The sequence below is a fragment of the Saimiri boliviensis genome, chromosome 12 (genome assembly GCF_048565385.1).
Source record: "Saimiri boliviensis isolate mSaiBol1 chromosome 12, mSaiBol1.pri, whole genome shotgun sequence".
Lineage (NCBI taxonomy): Eukaryota > Metazoa > Chordata > Mammalia > Primates > Cebidae > Saimiri > Saimiri boliviensis.
In genome coordinates, this window is record NC_133460.1 from 49949514 (window position 1) to 49972801 (window position 23288).

The following is a 23288-nucleotide window of genomic DNA, read 5'->3' on the forward strand; positions in this document are numbered from 1 at the left end:
GCTCCCTCTACCTCCCAGGCTTCCCCCACCCTGGATCACTTGTGGTGTGGATGGGCCTTAGTCATGACGTAGGAGGCGTGCAGTAACCCAGCCGACTGGGCTCCCCAGCTTCCCTCTCAGGGAACCTACTCATTGTATGCTTGTTTCCTCTCTTTCCTGCCCATTTCCGGTGTTAGGATGAACACCCCTGTGCTGCTATTGCTCTCTTTATGAAACATCGATGGCCACTTAAATGTCCCTTTTCATGCCGTTCCACTGTTTGGAAGCCTCCAGGGTTTGGATGAGTGGTTCCCAGGCCTGGATGCACGTCCGAATCACCTGGCAGCGTTGAGAACGCACTTACTCCAGAGCCCCACTCATTGGGTTTTGGTTTCATTGGTCTGGGAGGTCTCCGTAGTTTTGTAAATTCCTCCAGGTGATGTGAATGACTGTCTAGGGGTAAGAACTGCTGCCGTTGCCTCCTGGAAAGCCTGCTGTGTATCCAGTCAGTAGCTGGGGTCAGGTCTTTCGGGAACAGAAATGGCAGGTGGAGGAGGGAAGGAAGGGAAAAGACCGCCTGCTGTGAACCGGGCTCCAGGAGGGGCATTTCCCGTGCCTTATTTCATTTTCCCATCCACTCTTTGGTTTCAGATGTGGAAACTGAGGCTGAGAGAGGGCTGGTGCCGCATACCTGGGAAGGGCCCTGCTGGGATGGAACCCCAGCTGTTTCCCTCCCCAGCAAAGCCTCTACTTTGCAGGGAAGTTGAATGACAGAAAAGGAGGGATATGTTTGTTTCCCTTTTTTAAAACTTTGTTTAGGGAATGGGAGTTGATCATGTGTTCATTGTAGCAGGCACACATCTGTGCAGAATAGGCATGCCTTTTGAGATAAGGACATCATAGGAAAGTTAGAAAATACCTAAAGTTTAAAGAGAAAGAAATTGCCTACAGTCTCACCACCTAGAGACAACTCCCTAACAGATGGGTATGTTTCTGCCCAACCTTTTGCCTGCAGGTCTTTATCACCTTTAAAATCATCTTCTACCAGTCCCTTTTTGGGGACTTTTCCCCTAATGACGTTCAACCACTGGTATTCTTTTTTTTTTTTTTTTCTTGAGGATTTCTTTCCACGTATAGGTAGGAGATGTGGGCATGTGTGTTAGTCCATTTTTATGTTGCTATAAAGACATACCTGGGGCTGGGCAATTTATAAAGAAGAATTTTAGTTGGCTTGTGATTCTGCAGGCTGTACAAGCACCGCTCCAGCACCTGCTTTGGTGAGGTCCTCAAGAAGTTTACAATCATGGTGGGAGGGAAGAGGAGCTGGCATGCCACATAGTGACACTGGGAGCAAGAGGGATGGGGGAGGTGCCACACACTTTAGGCAAGCAGATCTCTCGTGAACTGAGCAAGAACTCACTTACCACCAAAGAGATGGTGCCAAACTATTCATGAGGGATCTGCCACCGATGATCCAATCACCTCCAACCAGACGCCTCCTCTGACATTGGAAATTACATTTCAACGTGAGACTTGGAGGGGACAAATATCCAAACCAGTATGTCAAAGCCAAGCCATAGCAGAGCCAGGAGCTACACACAAACCCTCCTGTGGTTCCAGAATGTCACCTTTAAGCCCTGAACTCGCAGGCTCCCTTCCTGAGCCACTGAGTCTTGCAGGCATACTTCAAAGTGACAGTGGTGATCACGAGAATCACGGCAGCAGATGCAAACACTAACATGGCCCTTGTGGCATGTTCAGGACCATCCTAGGTGTCTTATGTATATTACTTTCTCAAAGCAGCCCTACGAGATGTTTGTGGTTATAATCCTATAGCACAACGATGTTAAGTAAGTTTCCCAGGATTACATGATCTGAGAGTAGCAGAGCCAGAGCCAGCATTTGAACTCAGGAACTCTCTGGCTCTAGGGTCTCTGCATTTACCCACACACCCACCACATTGCTTCTCCCCTGAGAAAGACTTTTGCACAAATGCACTGGGCTTAGCAAGACCTCGGTAGCCTTTCACCTAGCACCTCCCAGGGTGTAGAGCCTGCAGAAGTCACGACCTTGGGAACTGCTTCCGAGTGGTCATCCCAGATAACTTTCTCCAGCTGGCGAAGGCACTCTGCTTCCTCGTGTTTCTTCGAGCCTTTGGCTTGTGGTGGCAGCTCCGATGCTGCTGGTATGGGGCGTCGTGCAGATGTACGTGGCAGAGCGTGCCAGTTGTGGACAAGCCTGGCAGCTTTCAGTCCCATCCTCCAAGAGCTCCTTCTTCCTGCCTGTTCCCAAGGCTGCAGCTCGGTCTGAATCAGCTTTCAGACTTTCTTTGGCTTGGGCCGAGGACTTGGCAGCCCAGCCTCCAGCTGAGCTCCTGTGGCTTGGGGCTTCCACATCAGGTTTGAATTAGATGAAATCTCAGTGTCGGCAGGCTTTCATCCCAGCCTCGCCGACTCCTGCTTCCGTGGTAGCAGGCAGCCTGCATGCCGCATGCATGTCGTCTCTGCACGAGTGTCTGCTGGAGCATCTGTCGTCTGCGTGAGTCATTCCTTTGTGTGCCTTCTCTGTGCTTGTGTGTTATCCCTGCATGTTTCTCACCTCCATTTTCACGTGTTTTTTTTTAATTAATAGCTTCATTGAGATGTAATACACATATCATGCAATTCACCCATTTCAAGTGTGCTATTCAGTGGTTTTAAAAATCATATTCACAGAGATCTGCAAACATCACCGCAGTCAACTGTAGACCATTTTCATCACCTAAAAAAGAGACAACGTGGCCTTTAGCTGTTCACCCCCAATCCCACATTACCCTAGTCCTTGGCACTGACAAATCTACTTTCTATCTCTGTGGATTTGCCTATTCTGTTTGTATGAAGACATTTCATACAAACGGAATCATGTGATAGGTGACCTTTTGTGTCTGGCTTCTTTCACTTGGAATATTTTCAAGGTTCATCCATCTTGTAGCATATACCAGCACTTCATTCCTTTCTACGGCCAAATAATATTTCATTGTGTGGCTAGATAGGTATTGTTTGGCCATTTATCCATTGACAGGCATTTGACTTGTTTCCCTCTTTTGACTACTAGGAATAATGCTATGAACAACTTCTTCTGTGTGGGCATATGTTTTCTTTCTCTTGGGTGCTTACTCTTTGGGAAAGGAATTGCTGGATCATGTGGTAACGCTGTTTAATCATTGGAGGACTATTGCCAGACTGTGTTCAAAGTGGCTGTGCTATTTAACATTCCCACCAATGTACGCAGATTCCAGTTTCTCCACATCCTTGCCAAGACTGGTTATCTGACTTTTTGATTCAAGCCATCCTATTTCCTTGTGGTTTGGATTTGCATTTCCCTGATGACTGATGATATTGAACATCTTTTCATGTGCTTACTGCCATTTGTAGCTCTTTCTTGGGGAAATGTCTGTTTAGATCTTTTGCCCACTTTAAAACTGGGTTGTCTTTTAATGATTGTGTTGTAAGAGTTCTTTATATATTCCAGAAACAAGTCCTTTATCAAGAGAGGAGCGACCGGCCTCTCATGTCTTTTTGCAACCCCCACCTCACCCCCATGAAGCCTAGCAAACAGTGAGTGCTTCATAAAGACTTAAGGGCACGTTGAGGAAGGAAGAGATTTGGGTCACTTTGAAGAGTCCCTGCAGGAGCTGTGCTTCCCAGTTATGGGAATGTGAGGGGTGTGGCTGCCCCTCTTACCTGCCATGAATCAGAGACAACAGCCCTGGATGACCCATTAGAAGGTCTGGCCCCCACAGGTTATATGGGGTGTTGCTTTCGGCTGAACTGACAGATGGAACCACCAGGGTTGGGGGACTCGACCCAACCTAGATCACTGAGCCTGTTCCTCCTCCTCGATTTTGGGGTTGAGCAACTGGGAAAAAGGCTGTATCATTTACTGAGATGGGGAACACCAGGGGAAGAGTGGGTCTGGAAGTCAAGCCCAGAGTTCTGCTTTAAAGTTTGAGCTGCCCAGTGGAGATCCAGTCTCTATCAAGGAGGGTGTTAAATAATCATAAAGGAATTCCAGGAGGAGCCAGGGCTGGGGATATAATTTGGAAGTCATTTGCAGTCATGCGGTACCTAAAGCCATGGAACAGGAAGTGCCCAGGGAGAGCTGATGATTGGAGGAGCTGTGTGAGACCAGGACAAAGAAGCGATTGCTGGGCACGGCCATGTGGTGGTCACAGGTGAACAGTTTCCAGGAAGTGGTGGCTCTAGAAGGCCACTTGGAATGAGTAGAGGAGAAGCCAGGGGTAATGGACGCAGTGAGTGTAGACAACACTTTCTGCTGTGGAGGGAAGCAGTGACATGGGCAGTAGCTGGGCAGGGATAGGAGGTAGGGAGTTTCAAAGATGCTCATAGCTGGAGCCAAGCGCTCAGGTTAGGTGAGCAGGGCAGTGGGGGAAGGGAAGGAGCCACTTGCAGTCAAGGTTTCTGGGTTGTAGCAGCCCATGTGGTCTAGCCAAGGAACGTGGCCGGCTGTGGCGGGGACCAGTACATGCAGATGCAGCTGGCCCTGTTGAGGGGAAGCAGCTACCCGCTGAGGAATCTGGTGGAATCGTGTGGAACACAGGAATCTGATCCTTGTGTGTATCACCCCAGCATCCAGTTGCTGGGTTTTCTTTTGTTTCCTGCAGTGGAACAGTTTCAGGCTGGATTTGCTGGAAGCCTAGAACCTGAGACAGCACAGCTGACCAAGCGTTGTCTGTGGAAGTAAAACCCTTGTCGTGGAAGCTCCAGAACAAGTTCAAGGCCGAGAGTGCACTCTTCTTGGGCGGTGGTGGGATGACTGGCTGAGAGGTGGCCTGCTCTGCTACCTTCTCTTCTGGAGAAGCTCTAGATAGGCTAGGCTTGGAAGGAGAAAGGAGAGGCAGTCTGGCCCACCCCTCAGCTGGCTTCACTGGAGCTACCATATTGAAATGGCATTTCTGGGCATTTGGCAAAGGTAGGCTGGTCCAAGTGGCAGCAAGGGGGCTCAGGATCCCCCTTTCCCAGGGCCTGCAGCTGTCCCCTGAGAGCCAGGCCACTTGCTCCTGTCTGGACCCCAGGCCAGGTCCTTGCTCATTGTCTCTGTACCTGGCGCAGATAGAGCCCTGCCTGTGCCTGACACGCTTCCCAGTCCTTCGGGATCTCTTCTGTGTTCCCCCTGGAGATCTCTTTGTTGGCTTTGGGTACCCTTGCCTCCCAGTTTACATGGACATACATGCAATTTGACAATAGATGTGCTTTTATGTACACTTGCACACATATGTATTGATTTTAAAATAATTTGGCTTTAACTACCTGCTATAATATTTGGGACTCATCTTGATAGTAGACAGCTATCGGTGACCCGCTGAACTTGCTCAGTTATAGTTCACAGCAGGACAAAAGGTGATTTCTTTTTCTTTCTTTCTTTTTTTTTTTTTTTGAGACAGAGTTTCACCCTTACTGCCCAGGCTGGAGTGCAACGGCGTGATCTTGGCTCACCACAACCTCTGCCCCCCGGGTTCAAGTGATTCTCCTGCCTCAGGCTCCCGAGCAGCTGGGATTAGGCATGGGCCACCATACCCGGCTAATTTTGTATTTTTAGTAGAGATGGGGTTTCTCCATGTTGGTCAGACTGGTCTCGAACTCCTGACCTCAGGTGATCTGCCCACCTCAGCCTCCCAAAGTGTTGGGATTACAGGTGTGAGCCACTGCACCCGGCCGACACAAGGTGATTTCTAAGCCACCACTCACTGCCCCAGTTGCCACATGACCGTGTCTTCTTCGGGTGTCCTGGACTTACACCTGAACTTGGGGGCTTCCCCTGAGGGGAACCCGTATTGGAAAACCTGTTAACATGGTCTAGAGGCCTCTGGATGAGGAGGCAGCCGAATGTGTCACCTTTGCAACCAAAATGATGTCATGTTGGAAAATTCACAGTCCTTCCCATCTTTCAGCCCCACCCCCACCACCATTCAGCCACATACCTCCCAGGAAGGCACCTCAGAAGCAGCCACATGAAAGGGAGTTTAGCCCAGCTAAGAGTGGCCAGACTTGTACACTGGAGAATTTCCATTTGGGGAAATTGGACAAGAGCCTACGGGTATGTGGCTCAATTGAATGTAATCAGTGATTCTTTGTTTCAGTTTTATTGTGTGAAGAACCTTTCTAGTGCATATTTCCTACTTATTTACTGTTCGTAAAAGAATAAGGTATGGGTGGAAGGTCAGTACGGCTGACATTTATTTTCCATCTTACCAGAATTTATTTCTCCTTTTTTTCTTGATTTTTTTTAATACAGAAATTTGATTTGATTTTAGCACTTTAAAATTAGCCACCACTTTTCAGAAATATAAACATACCATAAATTGGGAGACGGGAGTACTTGAGTGAGGAGGCAGAGGGCCAGAAGGTTCTCACTGCCAGGCTGTCTACCCTGTGTGGTGCCTGACTTCCTGGCCAGGGCAGCGATTCAAAGGAACTTGGGCCAAACCTCTCATTGTGCAGACAGGGAAACCGAGGTCTGAGGGGAAGGAACTGGGCCCATCTTGCCTCCTGGTCTGGTGGCCAAGCCGTCCTTCCTGTCTTATCTGTCTAGGAGGAGAGTCTCTGAGGTCCAGGGGATGCCCAGACCCAGATGACAGCTGCCTGTCAAGGGCTGGGGAGGATGCCCACAATGGGACAGGGACAGTCTCTGGGGAGGTTCCGCCCTCATCCCTGAGAGGGTGCTGATGGGATCTATATTCTCAAAGAAATTTACAAATGTATTTCTAGGGTTGCATAGGACAGGGGCTTGGGTCTGGCTCCTTTGTCCTAAACAGTTAACTGCGATGGGGAAAGACAGATCCTTTAACCCTTTCCTGGGGAGAGGCCTGAGGGTGTGGATAGGGTCCACTGCCACCTTGGGTGCCAGAAATAGGGTCCATCCCTACAGGGTTCTGTGAGCTGCTCCCGGCTGGTGTGGAGACAAGAAATTGTAGAAATAAAAGACATAAGACACAGAGATAGAGAAAAGAGAGTTTGGGCCTAGGGGTCCCCTGCTACCCAGATTGCGGGGGCCACTGGAGACCAGCAGTGGCCCCGAAGGCCGGGACACTCTCACTTTTATTGAGTTGCAAATCTGGGGGCAGGGTAGGTAGGGCGTGGCCTTTGTGGTCGGTGACTGGGGGCAGGGTAGATAGGGCATGGCAGTGATAGGGTCAAGTACATCATGTGTCATTCAGGTAGGGGCTCAGGAATTTCTGGCACCTGAAGCGAGGTAAGGAGCATAACGCATCAGCACTTTCCCCATACTTATCAAGAAAGAACTAAAACATTGAGATCGACATTACTATCACTGATGATCTTTTCCAAGAAAAAAGGAACCAGGTGCAGAAGCAGAACATGAGAGTAGACGTGGAACGTGACCGCTGAAACACAGCATCGCACAGAGACAGTTAAGCCCCCGGATGTCTGCAGTTTTGCCTGACAGCCGTCAGGACTTACCACAAGAGCTTGGAGAAGCAGAGTTTTCTCCAAACTTCCCCAGGAAGGGGATGTCTTGGCCATTTTGGGCATCTCCTTCCCTAGCTGGCAAAACAGCGGGCGCTTTCACAGCACTGGCACTGCCACACAGCTGAGGCGCCCTGCAGCAGCCCTTATGTGGGCGTGACAGAGGGCTTAGAGCATCTTGCCTTAGTGCCATTCATTTCTCAATGTCACCCTAGGTTCACACTTCCGACCCAAGAGGCATTAGTAGAATTCAGATCACCTATGCTAAGATCACATATGAAAAACTAATAACGACTATGGTGTATTTCTAGTTACTTTCTTCTTCATTATTTATATGGAAATAGGCTGAGGCCTTTTGCTCCTGCCTCAGCGGCGCTTATAGGATCTCCCCACTACAGGTGTGGAGGCTGGATCAGACCCAGGGTCCTGGGGTTCCCCTTCTGCTGAGAATAATGAGGATATGATGAGGCTGGTCTGTGTAGGGTAAGAATCCTTTTAGGCTGGAGGGCACTCACCCGGGGAGTGGGAGAGACTGTTTCTTTTATGGGTGGTACCCTGCCCTCCCTTTTCATATCCTTGGTGGGAGGTGGGCTGGCCTCCATGGGAGGGTTTTCCCCAGAGGTGGTGAGTTGGAGAATGAGTGTCCTTGCTCTGCAAGATCATACCAGAGGCCCAGGGATTTGCAGATGGTATTAGGAAAGCAATATTTTCTTGTTCCAAGTGACCGCAGAGGGCAGAAGCACGCCCAGGGGATGACCCCAGCTAATACGGTATTGTGGTTAAGAGTGCTGGGTGACTTTGGGCCAGTTACTTAACCCTTCTGAACCTCTATTTCCTCATCCATGAAATGGGTCTAACATTAGTGCCTACCTTATAGGGCTATAAAGATGAAATAAGACAATATATAAAAATATGAGTGACAGGTACTGGTATTAATAACAGTGATATGAAGACTACTTATAAAGGATGGGAAGTAGGAAAGGGTGTTCACGCTCAATACAATGTTAGGAATGTCCCTACACAGAATCTGTTACATCGTGAGGGAAGGAGCTTTCTGTCACTGGAGGCAACCAAGTAAAAGTTAGAGGTCTCCTAACTGGGGATGTTGTCAAAGTATAATGCCTCAGACTGGGATGGGCACGATGATCTTGAAAGGTCTTTGGTCCATGATTGTGGGCCAGAAGGAAGGGGTGGGCTGGAAGGCAGTGGCTTCCTTCTGGAAGCTGTATCCCTCCTATGAGACACTGGGCCCTGGAGGCCACGTGGAGCCACTGGGCTGTGGGGCAGGGAATGCCAGGCTTAAAGGATCCTTTGGGCCTTGACCAGGTGCCTGGTGTGTGGGAGGGCCTGAGCAGAGCCTTCTGCTTCCTTGTCTGGAGAGTTTGCCTCTGCTAGGCAGCTTGAGAGGTGTGACGCACTGAGACAGCACAGGCTACTGCCCTGGGCCAGCCAGGTCCATGTGCCCGTGGCCTGGATGGAGCAGTGGCCTCTGACTTTTGCTGTCTCTTGCTTGCTTGTTCCAGGGGCAGGAACAGTCCCCCTGGGTATCAGACACAGGTGCAGAAAGGGGGATGGGGTGAATCACGTGGGGCTTGGCTGAGAGTTCATCACAGGCGCTCATGGCGGCAGAGCTGCAGTAGCTCTTGGAGGTGTGTCCAGGGCCTGGAGCCACCAGCTGGAAGACTGGACTCCCGTAGAGTGTTCTGCAGGCAGACAGTGGCAGAGGCCCTTGGATTTGACCACCACTTATTGTCCAGGTTCAGGCTTTACCTCTGTCCATGAGCCTGAATGCCCTGGTCCCCTCCCCACACTGTCTTGCCTGCCTTTCTACCCTCACCCAGGGGTCCTTCGCCTCTACCTGGTGTGCTCTTTCCTTCTCGGGTCGGTTTCTTTTGCGCCCTAACAATTTCTCCGTTCTTCTGCCTGCTGTGGAAATCTGGACTGACCTTCCTGGGTGACCATGTGACTCAGCTTGGACCAGCCACAGCCCTCCCTTGGACTATGCAGATGGGACTCTGAAGGGAGAATCTCCTTGTCTCTGGTGGAGAGAGTGGAGGTGTGTGGGCAAGGACAGGGGACGTGCAGCCTGTCTGGGAGGATGAAGCTGGTGCAGGGGCAGCTGAGGGGAGGGGTGGCAAGAGTGTTGGGTCTCTCACTTCCAGGCTTAGCCGCTGCCTCAGTGTGTCCTGGGGCCAGGACCTTCCCTTTCAGGCCAAGGGGTTTGAGTTGAATTTGTAATCCTTGCAACCAGGAGCCTGATGGATAGTTATCCTTCAGGACCCACAGATGGCACGTCCTTTGGGACACGTGACACCCCTCCATACCACCGGGCAGGACATTGGCTATCTCCGGCTCCTAGGCCTTAGTTTTCTGTCTCTCCCTGCCCATAGCAGGCACATAGTAGGTGCAGAGTCTAAGTGCTCTGCATGAATGAATGTGTGCTCAGTGTAAGTTTGATGTTGACATTTTAACAAGCACACCGGAACTTCTGCAGACAATTGAGTGTTACCTGATAAAATGGCTACAGGGAAGCCTTGAATTTGTTCCAGTAATGCCATTTTTCCCTGGAACATTTCTTGGCCTCCTGATTGGGCCTGTTTATGAGGCACAGAAGGCAACCGTCTTGGTTTGGCTCCAAAATGATGTTTTTTGTTTGATCCACTGAAACAGCTAGAAGGGGCACAGAGAAGATTGACTGCTGGGGGGGGTTAGTGGTGGGTGTTCAGCTGGACTTGGAGGGGGCTCCTAAGATGCAGCCTCAGAACGGGAGGAGGCGGGAAGATGGTGCAGTTGAGTCGTGCTGTCACTGGAGTTCCAATTCAGATGGAGAAGGTCCAAGGAATTTATAAAAACGCTTCCTTCCTCCACTGCCTTGTGTTCACAGCTGCATTCCCAGGCCTTGGTACGTCGAAGGCACTCAATAGATATTTGTTGAACAAGTGAAGGAATTCAACAAATACTTATTTGCTAAAAAATGCCTATTGTTTTCCATGCACTGCGGTAGGTGGGCTGCTCTTACTACTTTGTAGGATGACGTGGTGTGTGTGTGTGTGTGTGTGTGTGTGTGTGTGTGTGTGTGTGTGTATGTACACATGTGTATATGCAGACACACATACACTAGCCACATCTAGTTGTATATTTCATTGGCCCCTGTGATGACTGCCTTCACTGGGGACTAATAACACATTTGCGGGGCTTTGCCAACATCTTTTTAAAAAAATTTTATTTCCAAGGCCAGTACCTGATTTTTTTTTTTAAGGGAATATTTGATGTAGGGAAACATTAGATTAAAAACACGCACTCCTGGCTCATTTATTGTGAATGAGCATTAGCTGCCCTCCTCCCCGCCCCCACACGCACCCTGCCATGTGCATGCCTATGGGCTTTCAACCTGAAATAACAGCACTTTGTATTGGAATGGGGGAGCAGCACCCACTTTAGGGATAATAAGCCTTTGCCCCTAGGATTTTCCTGTCTGCCTCTAGGTAAAGCCAAATGCCTGTGATGTGCTTCGGGCTGGAGTGCAGTGCCTTGGTGTGTGTGCGAGGGCCTTGTGGGAGTGGCTTTTGTGCCTCTGTTTTTTGTAAGTAATGGAAGCTCTGGTGTAATGAAATTTTATGTAGAGCCCCATGGCACAGCACAGTAAAAGTGGATCTACTTTGCTGAAAAGGAGGGTGGGGCCCTTTGCTCAGCTTTCCTACCACCTCCTCCCACTCCCCTGCCAGGGCCTCTGGAACATCCTGGAATCACCCCAGGGCTCCTCAAGGCCCTGGAGGAAGAGCCTGCATGCATGCAGGGTCACACATGTGCATTCACAGATGCTCCCCTGTCTGCCTGTACTGTGTGTTCATGTCTCTTCTCTCTCTCTTTACCCCTGCTTGCTGTCCCTGGTTCAGGCGGGCCTCATCCGCACAGACAGCACCGACTTCTTCATTGAGCCTCTGGAGCGGGGCCAGCAGGAGAAGGAGGCCAGCGGGAGGACACATGTGGTGTACCGCCGGGAGGCCATCCAGCAGGAGTGGGCAGAGCCTCGTGGGGACCTGCACAATGAAGGTAGGCTCTGGGCAGGGGCCTGTGTGCCGCTTCTCTGCCTACCTCTGGAGTGTTTTCCGGTAACTTCTGTCTTTAAGCTGTCCGTTCCTGGCCTCAGTCTTCTCATCTGTAAAATGGGACTGGACCACATAGACCTGCTGTGCTGGCAGAGAAGCCCCATTACGTTCTAGGAGCTGCAGTAATTGGCTGGAGCTAGGGGCCAGAGGAGCCACTTGTGTCTTGAACTGTGGTCCCTGGAACTCCAGAGGTCCCTGAGAAGCTCACTATGGCTTCTCATGGCTATTTCTGAGCCAAGACAGAAAGTAGAATGCCGGCAGTGAGTTCTTCCCTTGCAAAATCAACTCAACCCTGTGGGAGCCAAGGGAGTTATTAGGGCACTGCAGGGAGGCTGCCTGGTGTCAGGGCATCATGGTCAGCTGTGTGTCCCATAGACCGTTTGACTCAAGTCTGTCTACTGTGTGACCCTAGGCAAGGTACCTAAGATCTCTGAGCTCTCCAGTTCCTCATCAGTAAAGCGGAGATGATCCATGTCTACCTGTAAAGGTTTAATATAATGGTGACGGTGTCTATGAAAATCCCAGTATGAGGCTTGGCATTTAGAAGGTGCTGGATAAATGGCAGCTCTCCTTATAGTATTATTAAGGGTAACTGCTGACATGTTAGGGTCGGAGCCCCCTGAGGGAAGGGGCATCCCTGCGCCCAGGTAAGCAGCACAGGAGCCTACACAACAGGAGCACTCAAGACTTACGGTTGAGCGAATTGAACTGTGGATGTGACAGGTGCTGGTCCTGGGCCCCTGGTCAACGTCCCAGTGTCGCAAAGCTCCTTTGGCCAAGAGGAGATGAGGAAGCTCACATGCTTTCAACCTGAAATAACAGTGCTTCGTATTGGATGAAATCTGGCTTCATCCAGATTTCCACCGTGGGTGAAATCTGGTTATGACTGGGCCATATCCTTGTGCCAGCTTTCTGTGGGACTGGCCTGGCATGAGAAATGCCTGGAAACCAGTTGTCCCCACAGACAGTACATCCTTTGAAGCTCCAGTTGCTCTTCAGGTGTCACTCATAAGAGAAGCTGTGGCACCAGAGCCAGAGGATTCTGCAGGCCTAAGGTGGGGAGGGCAGGGCTGGCGGAACCTCTGAGCACTGGTGTGGATTTCAAGGTACCCTTCCCTCCACTGGGGCTGGGAAGAGGGATGAATCTCCCTTGGGCTCCATTTTTTTAGGCCAATTTTGAATCCAAAGACCATTAAGGCCCCCACTTTTAGGAAGAGATGCTGGGAAGTCCAGCTGCAGAGCTGTGAGCCTGGGACCAGCACATCGCCAGCCACCATGGTGGGCAGCTGGGAAGCTGAGACCACTGAGCACATGGAGCTGGAGTTCAGACCCAAAGAAACGTGGCCATGACTCTCCCCCAACACCAGGATGCTGGGCTGGAACTTCAGTGGGGCCAGGCCCTGGTCCATCTATAGGCCTTCCTTAGAAAGACCAGGGGCAGGAGAAGACTTTCTTGGAAACCTGTGACTTGTACTTTTATTTGAAGACCAGTCATGGGTCTGAGCCCAGTGTGGGGAGAAGCATTTCTAGGCATGCCTGTCTCCATGTCACAGGCTTGATTAAGCCAGAGGCTTCAGCTTGGCTCTTTCTATCTAGTTTTTGGCATATAGAGGTGCCTTGGAGGCCTGGCCAGGTGCTCACAGCCTGCCTAGCAGCTGGCTAAAAAAGGCTTTTGGGGCCGGGCACGGTGGCTCAAGCCTGTAATCCCAGCACTTTGGGAGGCCGAGGCGGGTGGATCACGAGGTCAAGAGATCGAGACCATCCTGGTCAACATGGTGAAACCCCGTCTCTACTAAAAATACAAAAAATTAGCTGGGCATGGTGGCGGGTGCCTGTAATCCCAGCTACTCAGGAGGCTGAGGCAGGAGAATTGCCTGAACCCGGGAGGCGGAGGTTGCGGTGAGCCAAGATCGCGCCATTGCACTCCAGCCTGGGTAACAAGAGCGAAACTCCGTCTCAAAAAAAAAAAAAAAAAAAAAAGGCTTTTGGGGAAACTCTCTCAGGCTGGGGCCCTCCACATCTCCACCTGTCCCCATCCTGCACAGGTGTCCCTGCCCTTGGTTCCTCAGACCTGGGAGTCTCCTGGGTCTGTTCCCTTATCCCACCCAGGCCAGGGGTCCTGGAGGACAGAGACCAAGTCTCCATCTCTGCGTCACTCATAGCAGCAGGCCTGTCCTTGCAGGAAGGAGGGTCGGGCAGGCATCAGGGACTCCACTATGTGGGTTTGCTCACTGGGCTGAGGATGTGGAGGGGATTCCAGCCTCCTGCTCCACTGTAAGGAGTCTCAGGTGCACCATGAACCTGGGATGGAGGGGATGATTCCTCTTGGCACTCAGTAAGACCTCAGCTGCTGTTTCCTGAAAAGGGTACATGTGGGCACACACACTCACACCTACCCAGGCACTCACACACACTGACACCCATGCCCGCAAATACACACACATGCACCCACGTTCACCCTTAACGCACAAACCCATGCACCCACACTCACACGTGGACACACCCGATACACTCATGCTCACACACTGATGCACACACACACTCACAAACACACCCAGACACCCACAAACACTGACACATACCCACCCACATTCACACACGTGCATACACACATACAGACCCCTCTATACACATATACTCTCACAATCCCACATCCATCCGTGCTTACACACGCTGATACCCCCCCCACACTCCTTCACATACTTACACACTCACACACACACACACACACACACACACACATTCATGATGAGCCCCGAAGAAGAGTTAGGTGATTCTTTTCCAAGGGTCTGGTGAGAAATTGAACCCTTCAGAGTCCAGGGGCAGGAATTCCCCGTGCTGGGCCACCAGGCTCGAGCTGGCCCTCACCCCTCGACCCTGGTTTGGCTCCTGAGGCTGTGCCCTGGATGCTCTCCTGCTCCTGATGTTTCCCTCTCCTATTCAACCCATGGTCATACTCTCTGGAACCTTGTTCCCACCCCCGGTTCCCTCCTGAGGACATGACTGGGGATGTGCTCCTGCAGCCAGAGCTCTAGCTCTCCGTGGGGCTGCCCATGCCAGGACTGCCCATGCAGTCCTGCCAGCTGGGCTGGGGCTCAGAGCTTCTGCTGCTTTACAAACAGTTGAGATAAAATTCACCATTTTAACCATTTTGAGGCGTACAATTTGGTAGGTTTTTTTTTTTTTTTTTTTTGAGACGAAGTCCCACTCTGTCACCTAGGCTGGAGTGCAATGGCACCATCTCAGCTCATTGTAACCTCCATCTCCTGGGTTCAAGCAGTTCTCCTACCTCAGCCTCCTGAGTAGCTGAAACTACAGGTGTGTGCCACCATGCCCAGCTAATTTTTGCATTTTTTTGGTAGAGATGGGGTTTCACCACGATGACCAGGCTGGTCTTGAACGCCTGACCTCAGGTGATCTGCCTGTCTTGGCCTCCCAAAGTGCTGGAATTACAGGCATGAGCCACCACACCCTGCTGGGTTTTAAAAACTATATTCACAATGCTGTGCAACCATCACTTTCATCTAATTCCAGAACATTTCCATCCGTTAGTTGCAGTCACTCCTGTTTCCCACCCCCCGCCGTCCAACGCCCCCTGGCAACTTTCTATCTTTCTAAATAGGATTTGCCTGTTCAGAACATGTCATAGAATGAAATCACACAGTACGCCGCCTTTTGTGCCTGGCTTCTTTAATTGAGCGTGTTTTCAAGACTCACCCAAGGCTTCACGCTTCCTTATGACAGAGCACTATTCCAGTGTATGGACATGCCACGTTTATTTATCCATTCACCTGGTGGACACTGGAGTTGTTTCTATCTTTTGGCTACTATGAAATGCTGCTGTGAACATTCGTGTGCAAGTTTCTGTGGGAACATACATTTTCAATCCTCTTGAGTACATAGTTAGCAGTGGAATGACTGGGTCACATGGCACCTCTAGGTTTAACTTTCTTTTTTTTTTTTTTTTTTTTTTTGAGACGGAGTTTCGCTCTTGTTACCCAGGCTGGAGTGCAATGGCGCAATCTCAGCTCACCGCAACCTCTGCCTCCCGGGTTCAGGCAATTCTCCTGCCTCAGCCTCCTGAGTAGCTGGGATTACAGGCACGCGCCACTATGCCCAGCTAATTTTTTGTATTTTTTGTAGAGACGGGGTTTCACCATGTTGACCAGGATGGTCTCGATCTCTTGACCTCGTGGTCCACCCCCCTCGGCCTCCCAAAGTGCTGGGATTACAGGCTTGAGCCACCGCGCCCGGCTTAGGTTTAACTTTCAACTGTTTTTTCAAAGCAGCTGCACCATTTTACGTTGGCTTCTGGCTTCTTGGGTGGCTCAAGGCAGCCTCCCAGTGTCTGGTGGGCCCTGCTCCACCCTGAGGGTTGTCTGCTCCTGTCATCCTGAAGGATGAGGGACCCACAGAAGTGGGTATGGCCGAAGCACCTCGCAGCATCCAAGGCTAATGCTGGCTGGTCCTCCCCAGTTACCCAGAAAGTCTGCAGAGAGAGAATTATGGCTGTGCCTGATAGAGTGGGCTTGTGGCTGGGGGAGGCCTGAGTTTAAATTCTGGGCTGTTGTCATGAAGCTGCTGTGTGACCTACGGTGAGTGGGGTAACCTCTCCAGCCTTCCTGTGACAGACCTGGCAGGGAGGGCTCTGAGGGGTCAAGGGCGGGTCCTCACTCACAGTGTCATCTGTGGCTGATTTTGTGCTTCGGTAGTGGAATTGAATAGTTGTGGCAGAGACTGAATGACCCACAGAGCCTAAAATATTTATCTGGTCCTTTACAGAAAAAGTTGAGTAACTCTTGGATTATATGATGCAAGGTAATAAATGCTGTTTTGCTTTTAGCCAAAAGAGCAAAGCAGCAATGGTGAAATTTGGGGTCACTGGCAGTTCTTAGGAGGGATTTGAGAGGCTGAGGGCTCACAGGAGTATCCGGGGTTCCTCAGATGCCTAGTGGAGGCCACAGTAGCTCCATGACTTTTTCCCTTTGTGGAGATAACTCCACCCACTGCCACCTTTGATTTTTACAGCAACCTTGTGGGTTAGAGATAAAGGGTGATTCATCCTCATGTTATAGGAGAGGCAACAGAGGCCAGAGCAGCGAGGGATTGGTCCTGGGATGGCCAGAGAGACAGAATGAGTGGCTCCTGGAACCCAGGCATCCCGCTCTGGGCCAGTTCTCACCCCTGTGCTACTCATTGCCTCAAAGACTTAGCCATGCCCTCGTGGCAGGGTTGACTTGGTATGAAACACCCCCTCATACTACTTTACTTCCAGAGGCAGGGAAAGGGGAGCCCATGCTGGGGCCAGAGCAGGGTGGTGGGCGATGTCACAGGGGCAGCCCCTCCTATGGGTCTGACCTCACTCTCTGCCTGTCTTGGTTCCAGCCTTTGGCCTGGGAGACCTGCCCAACCTGCTGGGCCTGGTGGGGGACCAGTTGGGTGACACAGAGCGGAAGCGGCGGCATGCCAAGCCGGGCAGCTACAGCATCGAGGTGCTGCTGGTGGTGGACGACTCGGTGGTTCGCTTCCATGGCAGGGAGCATGTGCAGAACTACGTCCTCACCCTCATGAATATCGTGAGTGTCCACGTGTCCTGGGACTTGGGGGAGTGGGGTAGGGTGAGCCCCAGCGCTGATCCAAATGGAAGTTTCTGGAGCCTGGTACTTTTCAGGTGGACTTGGGGGAGTCATCGCTTGCTCCTTAGCCCAGCAGGCACACCCTTGGCAGCCAGGTTCAATGGTGTAATGAGCCTGAATTGGCCTGACTTGCATCCCAGACTGTGGCCTGATCCCAGCTGTACATACTGGGCTGAGGTGACCCACAGGCCTCCCATGCTGGAGCCTGTGGACAGTGGGTTCTGGGCTTGGACGTATTCAGAGTCGCGGTCAGGCGTGGCCTGGAGCCTCACTTGTGTTGGAGTTGAAGGGACTCCCCTGGGACTTATCATCTGGAAAAAATACCCAACCCCAGGTGGGGAGACTGGCCAAGGAGCTGTCAATCTGTGAGAGGGTCCTGAGACCCTGACGTGAGCCTTGGGTGTGCACAGAGACAGGCATGGAAAATCAGGGATGTGGGCGAATTCTAAGACTGGCGAAGCAGAGAGCCCATGCTCTCTGCCGCTGCCTGTGGCTGTCCTGCAGAGACACAGGACTCGTCACAGAAAAGCTAGTTTTGCAAGGAAAGTCAAAACGTAGGTTTTTAAAAAAAGTGTTTAAAAAATTTTATTATGGAAAATTTAAATCCAGATATTTAAGATAAAATTTCCGGTTTTTAAATGGTAAAAGAGAAAACCACTGTGGATGCCAAACAAAACATACTGTAGGCCCCAGGTGGCCCTGGGTGAGCGTCCCTGAGCTAAAGGGGCAGAGACAAGGAAGAACAGGAGGGCAAAGAGGGTGAAAGCACGGGCCTTTGTCAGGGTACCTGTGGCTGTGGTTCCGGGAAAGGATGGGGACCCGTCTGGGTAAAGTGAGACCCAAGGTAGAAATAGTGCAGGCAGGGGCCAGAGGCTGAGGTTGGGGGAAGGACCCCCAGCCCTCCCCTACAAAGTGAAGTCCTGGAGGCAGGCGACCCATTGGGATAGACGCCAGCTCAGCATGGGATGCAGTGCAATCCAGGCACAGGGGAGGTGGGCAGCGGTGCACAAGGGAAAACGCTTTTCACCTCTGAGCAACAGGTGCCCTTCACCTCTGAGCCTCTGCACGGTGACCAGGTTAATGGCTCATCATAAACATTCATCTGGAACAGCAGAGCTGAGAAAGAGATATGTATGTGGTGAGTCCCAAAGAATTTGAGGGAGGCCTCTTTTGAAGGCCAAAGCTTCCAGCCCCTGCATGGGCCCTCACTGGCCTTGATGTTAGCATCCTCTGCCCCTAGGCCTGTTTGTAGAGGATAAAGTGGTTGGCTAGCTGCATGATCATACAGACTGAAAGATGGCTGCGGAGAGCCAGGGCTGGGATAGAATCACCTTATCCTCAGTCTAACATGGGCAGTGCTGGGAGGTTGTGAGAGACGTGTAATTGATTGTGCTGCTGCACTAAGAGGAATATTAGTGAATCAGCCAAGAGCATACAGTCTGACTCGGTCCTTTCCTGTCTTTGTGACTTTGGGGGCAAGTTACGAACCCTCTGGAGTGTCTCCTTCTGCACTTTGGAAGCAGCATGAACAGTACTTACTACCAGAGGTGTTGGGGAGGATGACATGAGTGCACAGCGCAGAGCATGTGCCGTCAGTGGGTGGTGGTTGGTGATAATGATGTGGCCTTTGTGAAGTGAGTGGTCATGCATTTCTGGGAATGGAACAGCTGATGGGGAGAAACGTCAACCCCACGTCATGCCAGTCCCCTCTGGAAACATTGGTAGGGTGCTGCCTGGGGTCCATAATCTGGCTGTACCTTTGATGAGGTGGTCGTTAGGGGGACAGCCCCTTAATGCCTCTGTGACCTTGGGCAGGGGAACCTGTGTTGCTCGGGAATCCACAGGATGCAAATGATGAAAAACCAACTCAGTCTAGGTTAAGACAAATGTGGTAATTTCTCGGCTCATGGGTCAAACTGGGGGAAGGATGGGTTGGAGCTGGTTGTAAGAGTAATTGGAACTAGGTGCTTATCTGGACTCGAAGTTTTCAAATTTGCTTCTGTCTCTGTGACATGCTAATTCTCTGTGACCAACTTCTCTATAAGATATCCTGGCCACTGACAACACGACGCGGACTCCTATCCCCATCCATGGCTGGAAACAAAAGAAGTTTCGCCTCCGGTTCCTAGGCAGAAATTCCCAGGGCAGGACTCTGGTTGGCCTAACCTGGGTCATGTGGTACTCTGGGCCAATCACTATATGTTAGAGAGGGAGAGCGTCAGTGCTCCAAGCCTGGAGAGGGATTAGACACGGCCGTGGCCGCTGGAGAAACAGTTCTGAGCTGGCCAGGCTTAGAGCCTTTAGCCCCTTAGAGCCTCTGCTTTTTCACAGTAGTGTCTACTCTTGGGATTGTGAAGATTTAGTATCCAGAGTATTTGCACATGCCTGGCACATAGTAAAATACATACTCAAGTAATGTTTTCTGTCATTATTATTATTACATTGTTTGTTCTTACATGTATAAGTTGTTTCTCACCTGAGTTTGGGAAGGCGAGTTCCTTGTTGTCTTTTTAGGAACCCCAACAGCACACACAGCACAGGGTCTGAACCCGAGAGGTGATTTGTAAACGTGGAGGCGAATGGCATCTATGAGAGAAGCGGGTGGCCGGCATCTGTTGAGATGGCAGCAGGAGAGAGCAGCAGAGTTCTGTCTGCAATGCCAACACCAAAAAAAGAGCAGGAGCAGAGATCAGCTCCAATTACAGGAGCCCAGGGAGTGGGACGGGGGACAGAAAGTCTGTTCCTGGCCGCCTGTGTGTGTGGATACTTCTTCCATCCCATGAACTTAGACACAGAGAGCAAAGGCTACCACATGGAGTTGTTTGAGAAAGAGAGAGAGGGGAGAGAGAGGATGCCTGTGAATCTGAATACACCCATCATCCTGGAACACTTGACCACCCACCCAGACTCCACAAATCACAGGCCCAGCCTAGAGGCTGTAGCTGGGGACCGATCCCAGTAGGGGGAGGCTATGCTGAGAACCAGGTTGGGCCCCTGGAGCAGGTGGAGGACAAGAGGAAGGGCCAGAAAGGGGAAAAGGGACAGGGGAGACCCCAGGATGCCCAAGAGTGGGGGGAGCCTGGGTCCCATGGCACAAAGCTGGGGCTAAAGACCCCAGGACTGTAAGCCAGGCCCTGTTGCAGCCCCAGAATCCTTCAGTTTGTTAAAAGATAATTTTCAGGAAGAGGCAAACTCATGACTCTCCTAGAGAAATAAAAATGAACATGCGTTAAAGATTTGACTCTACTCATTAATGAGGGAACCAGGCAGATGCTGTAACTGGTTCAGAAAAGAACCCAAAGACAGAAACATTATAGATCAGGAATTTTATGATGGATGTGCAAAAGGAGATACAATTGGTGTCGTATAGGGTGAGAGGTAAGGCTGTTCAGCCTCTACCAGAGAATATGGAACCTGCGTGCAGCCTGGAATTTTGCGTTGCTCTTAGTGACCCATGGTGCTCTCTGCCGTGAGGGCGCTTGCTCCGCATCTGATTCTGATAAGGGGAAAAGACACACTGTGGGCAGTGCCTGCTTTCCCTTGAAGTACAAGTTTTTATTTTCTGGTTTGAGGCCCTATCAGGTGTGAGGAGTCTGATGACTTGTCTTACTTAAAGGGTGTGCCCCCATTCCTGAAACTAGTGGGGCGGCAGCATCTCCCAGGCCACAGCCCTGGATTGGACTGGGTGACAGCCCTAAATGGCTGTGTGGTGGGATTCTGTCTCTTCCCTAGGTCTGCTCTCCTAGATTCTGGCTGGGGTTGAGAGAGAGAGCCTGGGGCAGTGGCGGGGCTGAGTTGTCTGAGGGGGACCACAGAGCTGTTTTGGTCGATCCGCTCCATTTTTTCTCTCATCTTTCAGAGATACCCTGAGGGAACTCCACGAATTCTGTTACTTGGCTTCTTTTTTTTTTTTTTTTTTTTGAGACAGAGTTTCACTCTTGTTACCCAGGCTGGAGTGCAATGGCGCAATCTCGGCTCACCGCAACCTCCGCCTCCTGGGTTCAGGCAATTCTCCTGCCTCAGCCTCCTGAGTAGCTGGGATTACAGGCACGCGTCACCATGCCCAGCTAATTTTTTTGTATTTTTAGTAGAGACGGGGTTTCACTATGTTGACCAGGATGGTCTCGATCTCTTGACCTCGTGATCCACCTGCCTCGACCTCCCAAAGTGCTGGGATTACAGGCTTGAGCCACCGCGCCCGGCCTACTTGGCTTCTTAAATGACTCTTGGCTAGACTGAGCTGTCGGCAGGTTCTGGAGGGTGGATCAGGCTTGCTGGAGCCCCGCTTCCCAGCTTACTTCACTGCCAGCCTTGGCTGACATCCATTCATTTATTCAGAGCTGAGTGCTGTGCTGGTGGGCACTCCATGGAGCTAGGTATTGGGTGAGGTGGGGTTGGAGGCAGGGTTCTTGTGGTTACAAGTGACAGACCCAGCTCATGCTAGCTGAAGTCAAAGAGGGGTGTATTGGCAGGGAGCTGCTGACGTGCCCACAGAGTCAGTGGGGCAGAAGCCCCAGGGACCACAGGACAAGGGCTTCAGGCCCATTAAGACACTGTCTCCTACTCTGCTGGCCCATGCTTGTCAGTGGAACCTAGCAGCAGATGGGCTTTCTCCCCATGATGGGAAACAGGAACACCCCAGATGCTCACACTTAGGACCCAAATGCCAAAGGGCTCTTTCTTACCCTCCTAGGGACAACTGGCTAGGGTGGGACATGTGGCCATCCCTGGACTAATTGCTGTGTCTAGAAGGTTGGCTTGGCTCTGCTGGGTCACAGCTTGCCGCTGTGTATGGGGGTGAGGTGGAGCAGGATCTGTGCCCAGAAATCAAGCCGCAAAGCATGCAGACAGGAAGAATGACTTCACAGTGGGGGACACAAAAGGAGAAGAAAACACAGTCCCTGCCTCAGAGCTTACGCTGCTATGTGTCCACAGACCACTGCAAAAGATATCATTGCAAGCTGGGTGCCGTGGCTCACACCTGTAATCCTAGCACTTTGGGAATCTGAGACAGGTGGACTGTTAGAGGCCAGGAATTCAAGACCAGTCTGGGCATAGCAAGTCCCCATTTCTGAAAAATATTTAAAAAATTAGCCAGGCAAGGTGGTGCACACCTGTGGTCCCAGCTACTCAGGAGGTTGAGGTGGGAGGATCAGTGGAGCCCAGGAGTTCAAGGCTTCACTGAGCTATGATTGTGCCACTGCCCTCCACCCTGGGCAACAGAGTAAGACCCTGTCTCTAGAATTAAAACAAAAAAAGAATATCATTATAGAAAGTATTAGTATTGTTTTTGAGCAAACACTGGGAGCCAGAGTCTTTGTAGACTCAATGTCATTTACTTTAGTCTCCCCATAATCCTACAAGGGGTCTGAGTAGCCTCAATGTCCTTACATAGAAACTGGGGTAGAGAGACAGGCTGTAACCTGCTAGTCTCCCATGTTGTGGGCCGTGGGGCTGGGATCTGAGCACTATTGTGTCCACTCCAGAGCTCACCCTCTTCCCCAGGCCTTGTGCCAGCTGGTGCTGTCCATGGCTGGTGACCCAGCTGTTAATGGCAGAAAAACTTTTCTCTGTGCTCTTGTGTTCAGTACTGGAGGGCTTGTAAATCAAACTGAAAAAGACAGACTGGCAGGAGAAAAGAGTTGATTTGCCAGTTCCTTGTATATAGCAGTGGTTTACACCTGTAATCCCCACACTTCGGGAGGCTGAGGTGGGTGGATCACCTAAGGTCGGGAGTTTGAGACTAGCCTGATCAATATGGTGAAACCCCATCTCTACTAAAAACACAAAGATTAGCCAGGCACGGTGGCATGTACCTGTAGTTCTAACTACTCGGGAGGCTGAGACAGGAGAATTGCTTGAACTTGGGAAGCGGAGGTTGCAGTGAGCCAAGATCATGCCATTGTACTCCAGTCTGGGCCACAGAGTGAGACTGCATCTCAAAACAAACAAACAAAAAAATAAAAAACCAACCTGTCCCTCCCCCCAAAAAAACTGGAGGCTTATATGCTTAGCACAATAGAGAGAGAAAGGGAGAAGGGGGAAATGCTTCTTTAGGAAGGACAAATGGGTTTTCAGGA

General features: G+C 51.0%; 1 protein-coding gene across 4 annotated transcripts in view; it reads left to right on the forward strand.

Annotated features, from left to right (window-relative positions):
* ADAMTS14 (ADAM metallopeptidase with thrombospondin type 1 motif 14) overlaps positions 1-23288 on the forward strand; it is an 87633-nt gene that overhangs the window by 16788 nt on the left and 47557 nt on the right. For all 4 annotated transcript variants that reach the window (XM_010339289.3, XM_010339288.3, XM_003928632.4 and 1 more), the window contains exons 3-4: positions 11360-11516; positions 16958-17148. In XM_010339289.3, the coding sequence (XP_010337591.3) occupies positions 11360-11516; positions 16958-17148 (348 nt within the window). The remainder of the gene's footprint in view (positions 1-11359; positions 11517-16957; positions 17149-23288) is intronic.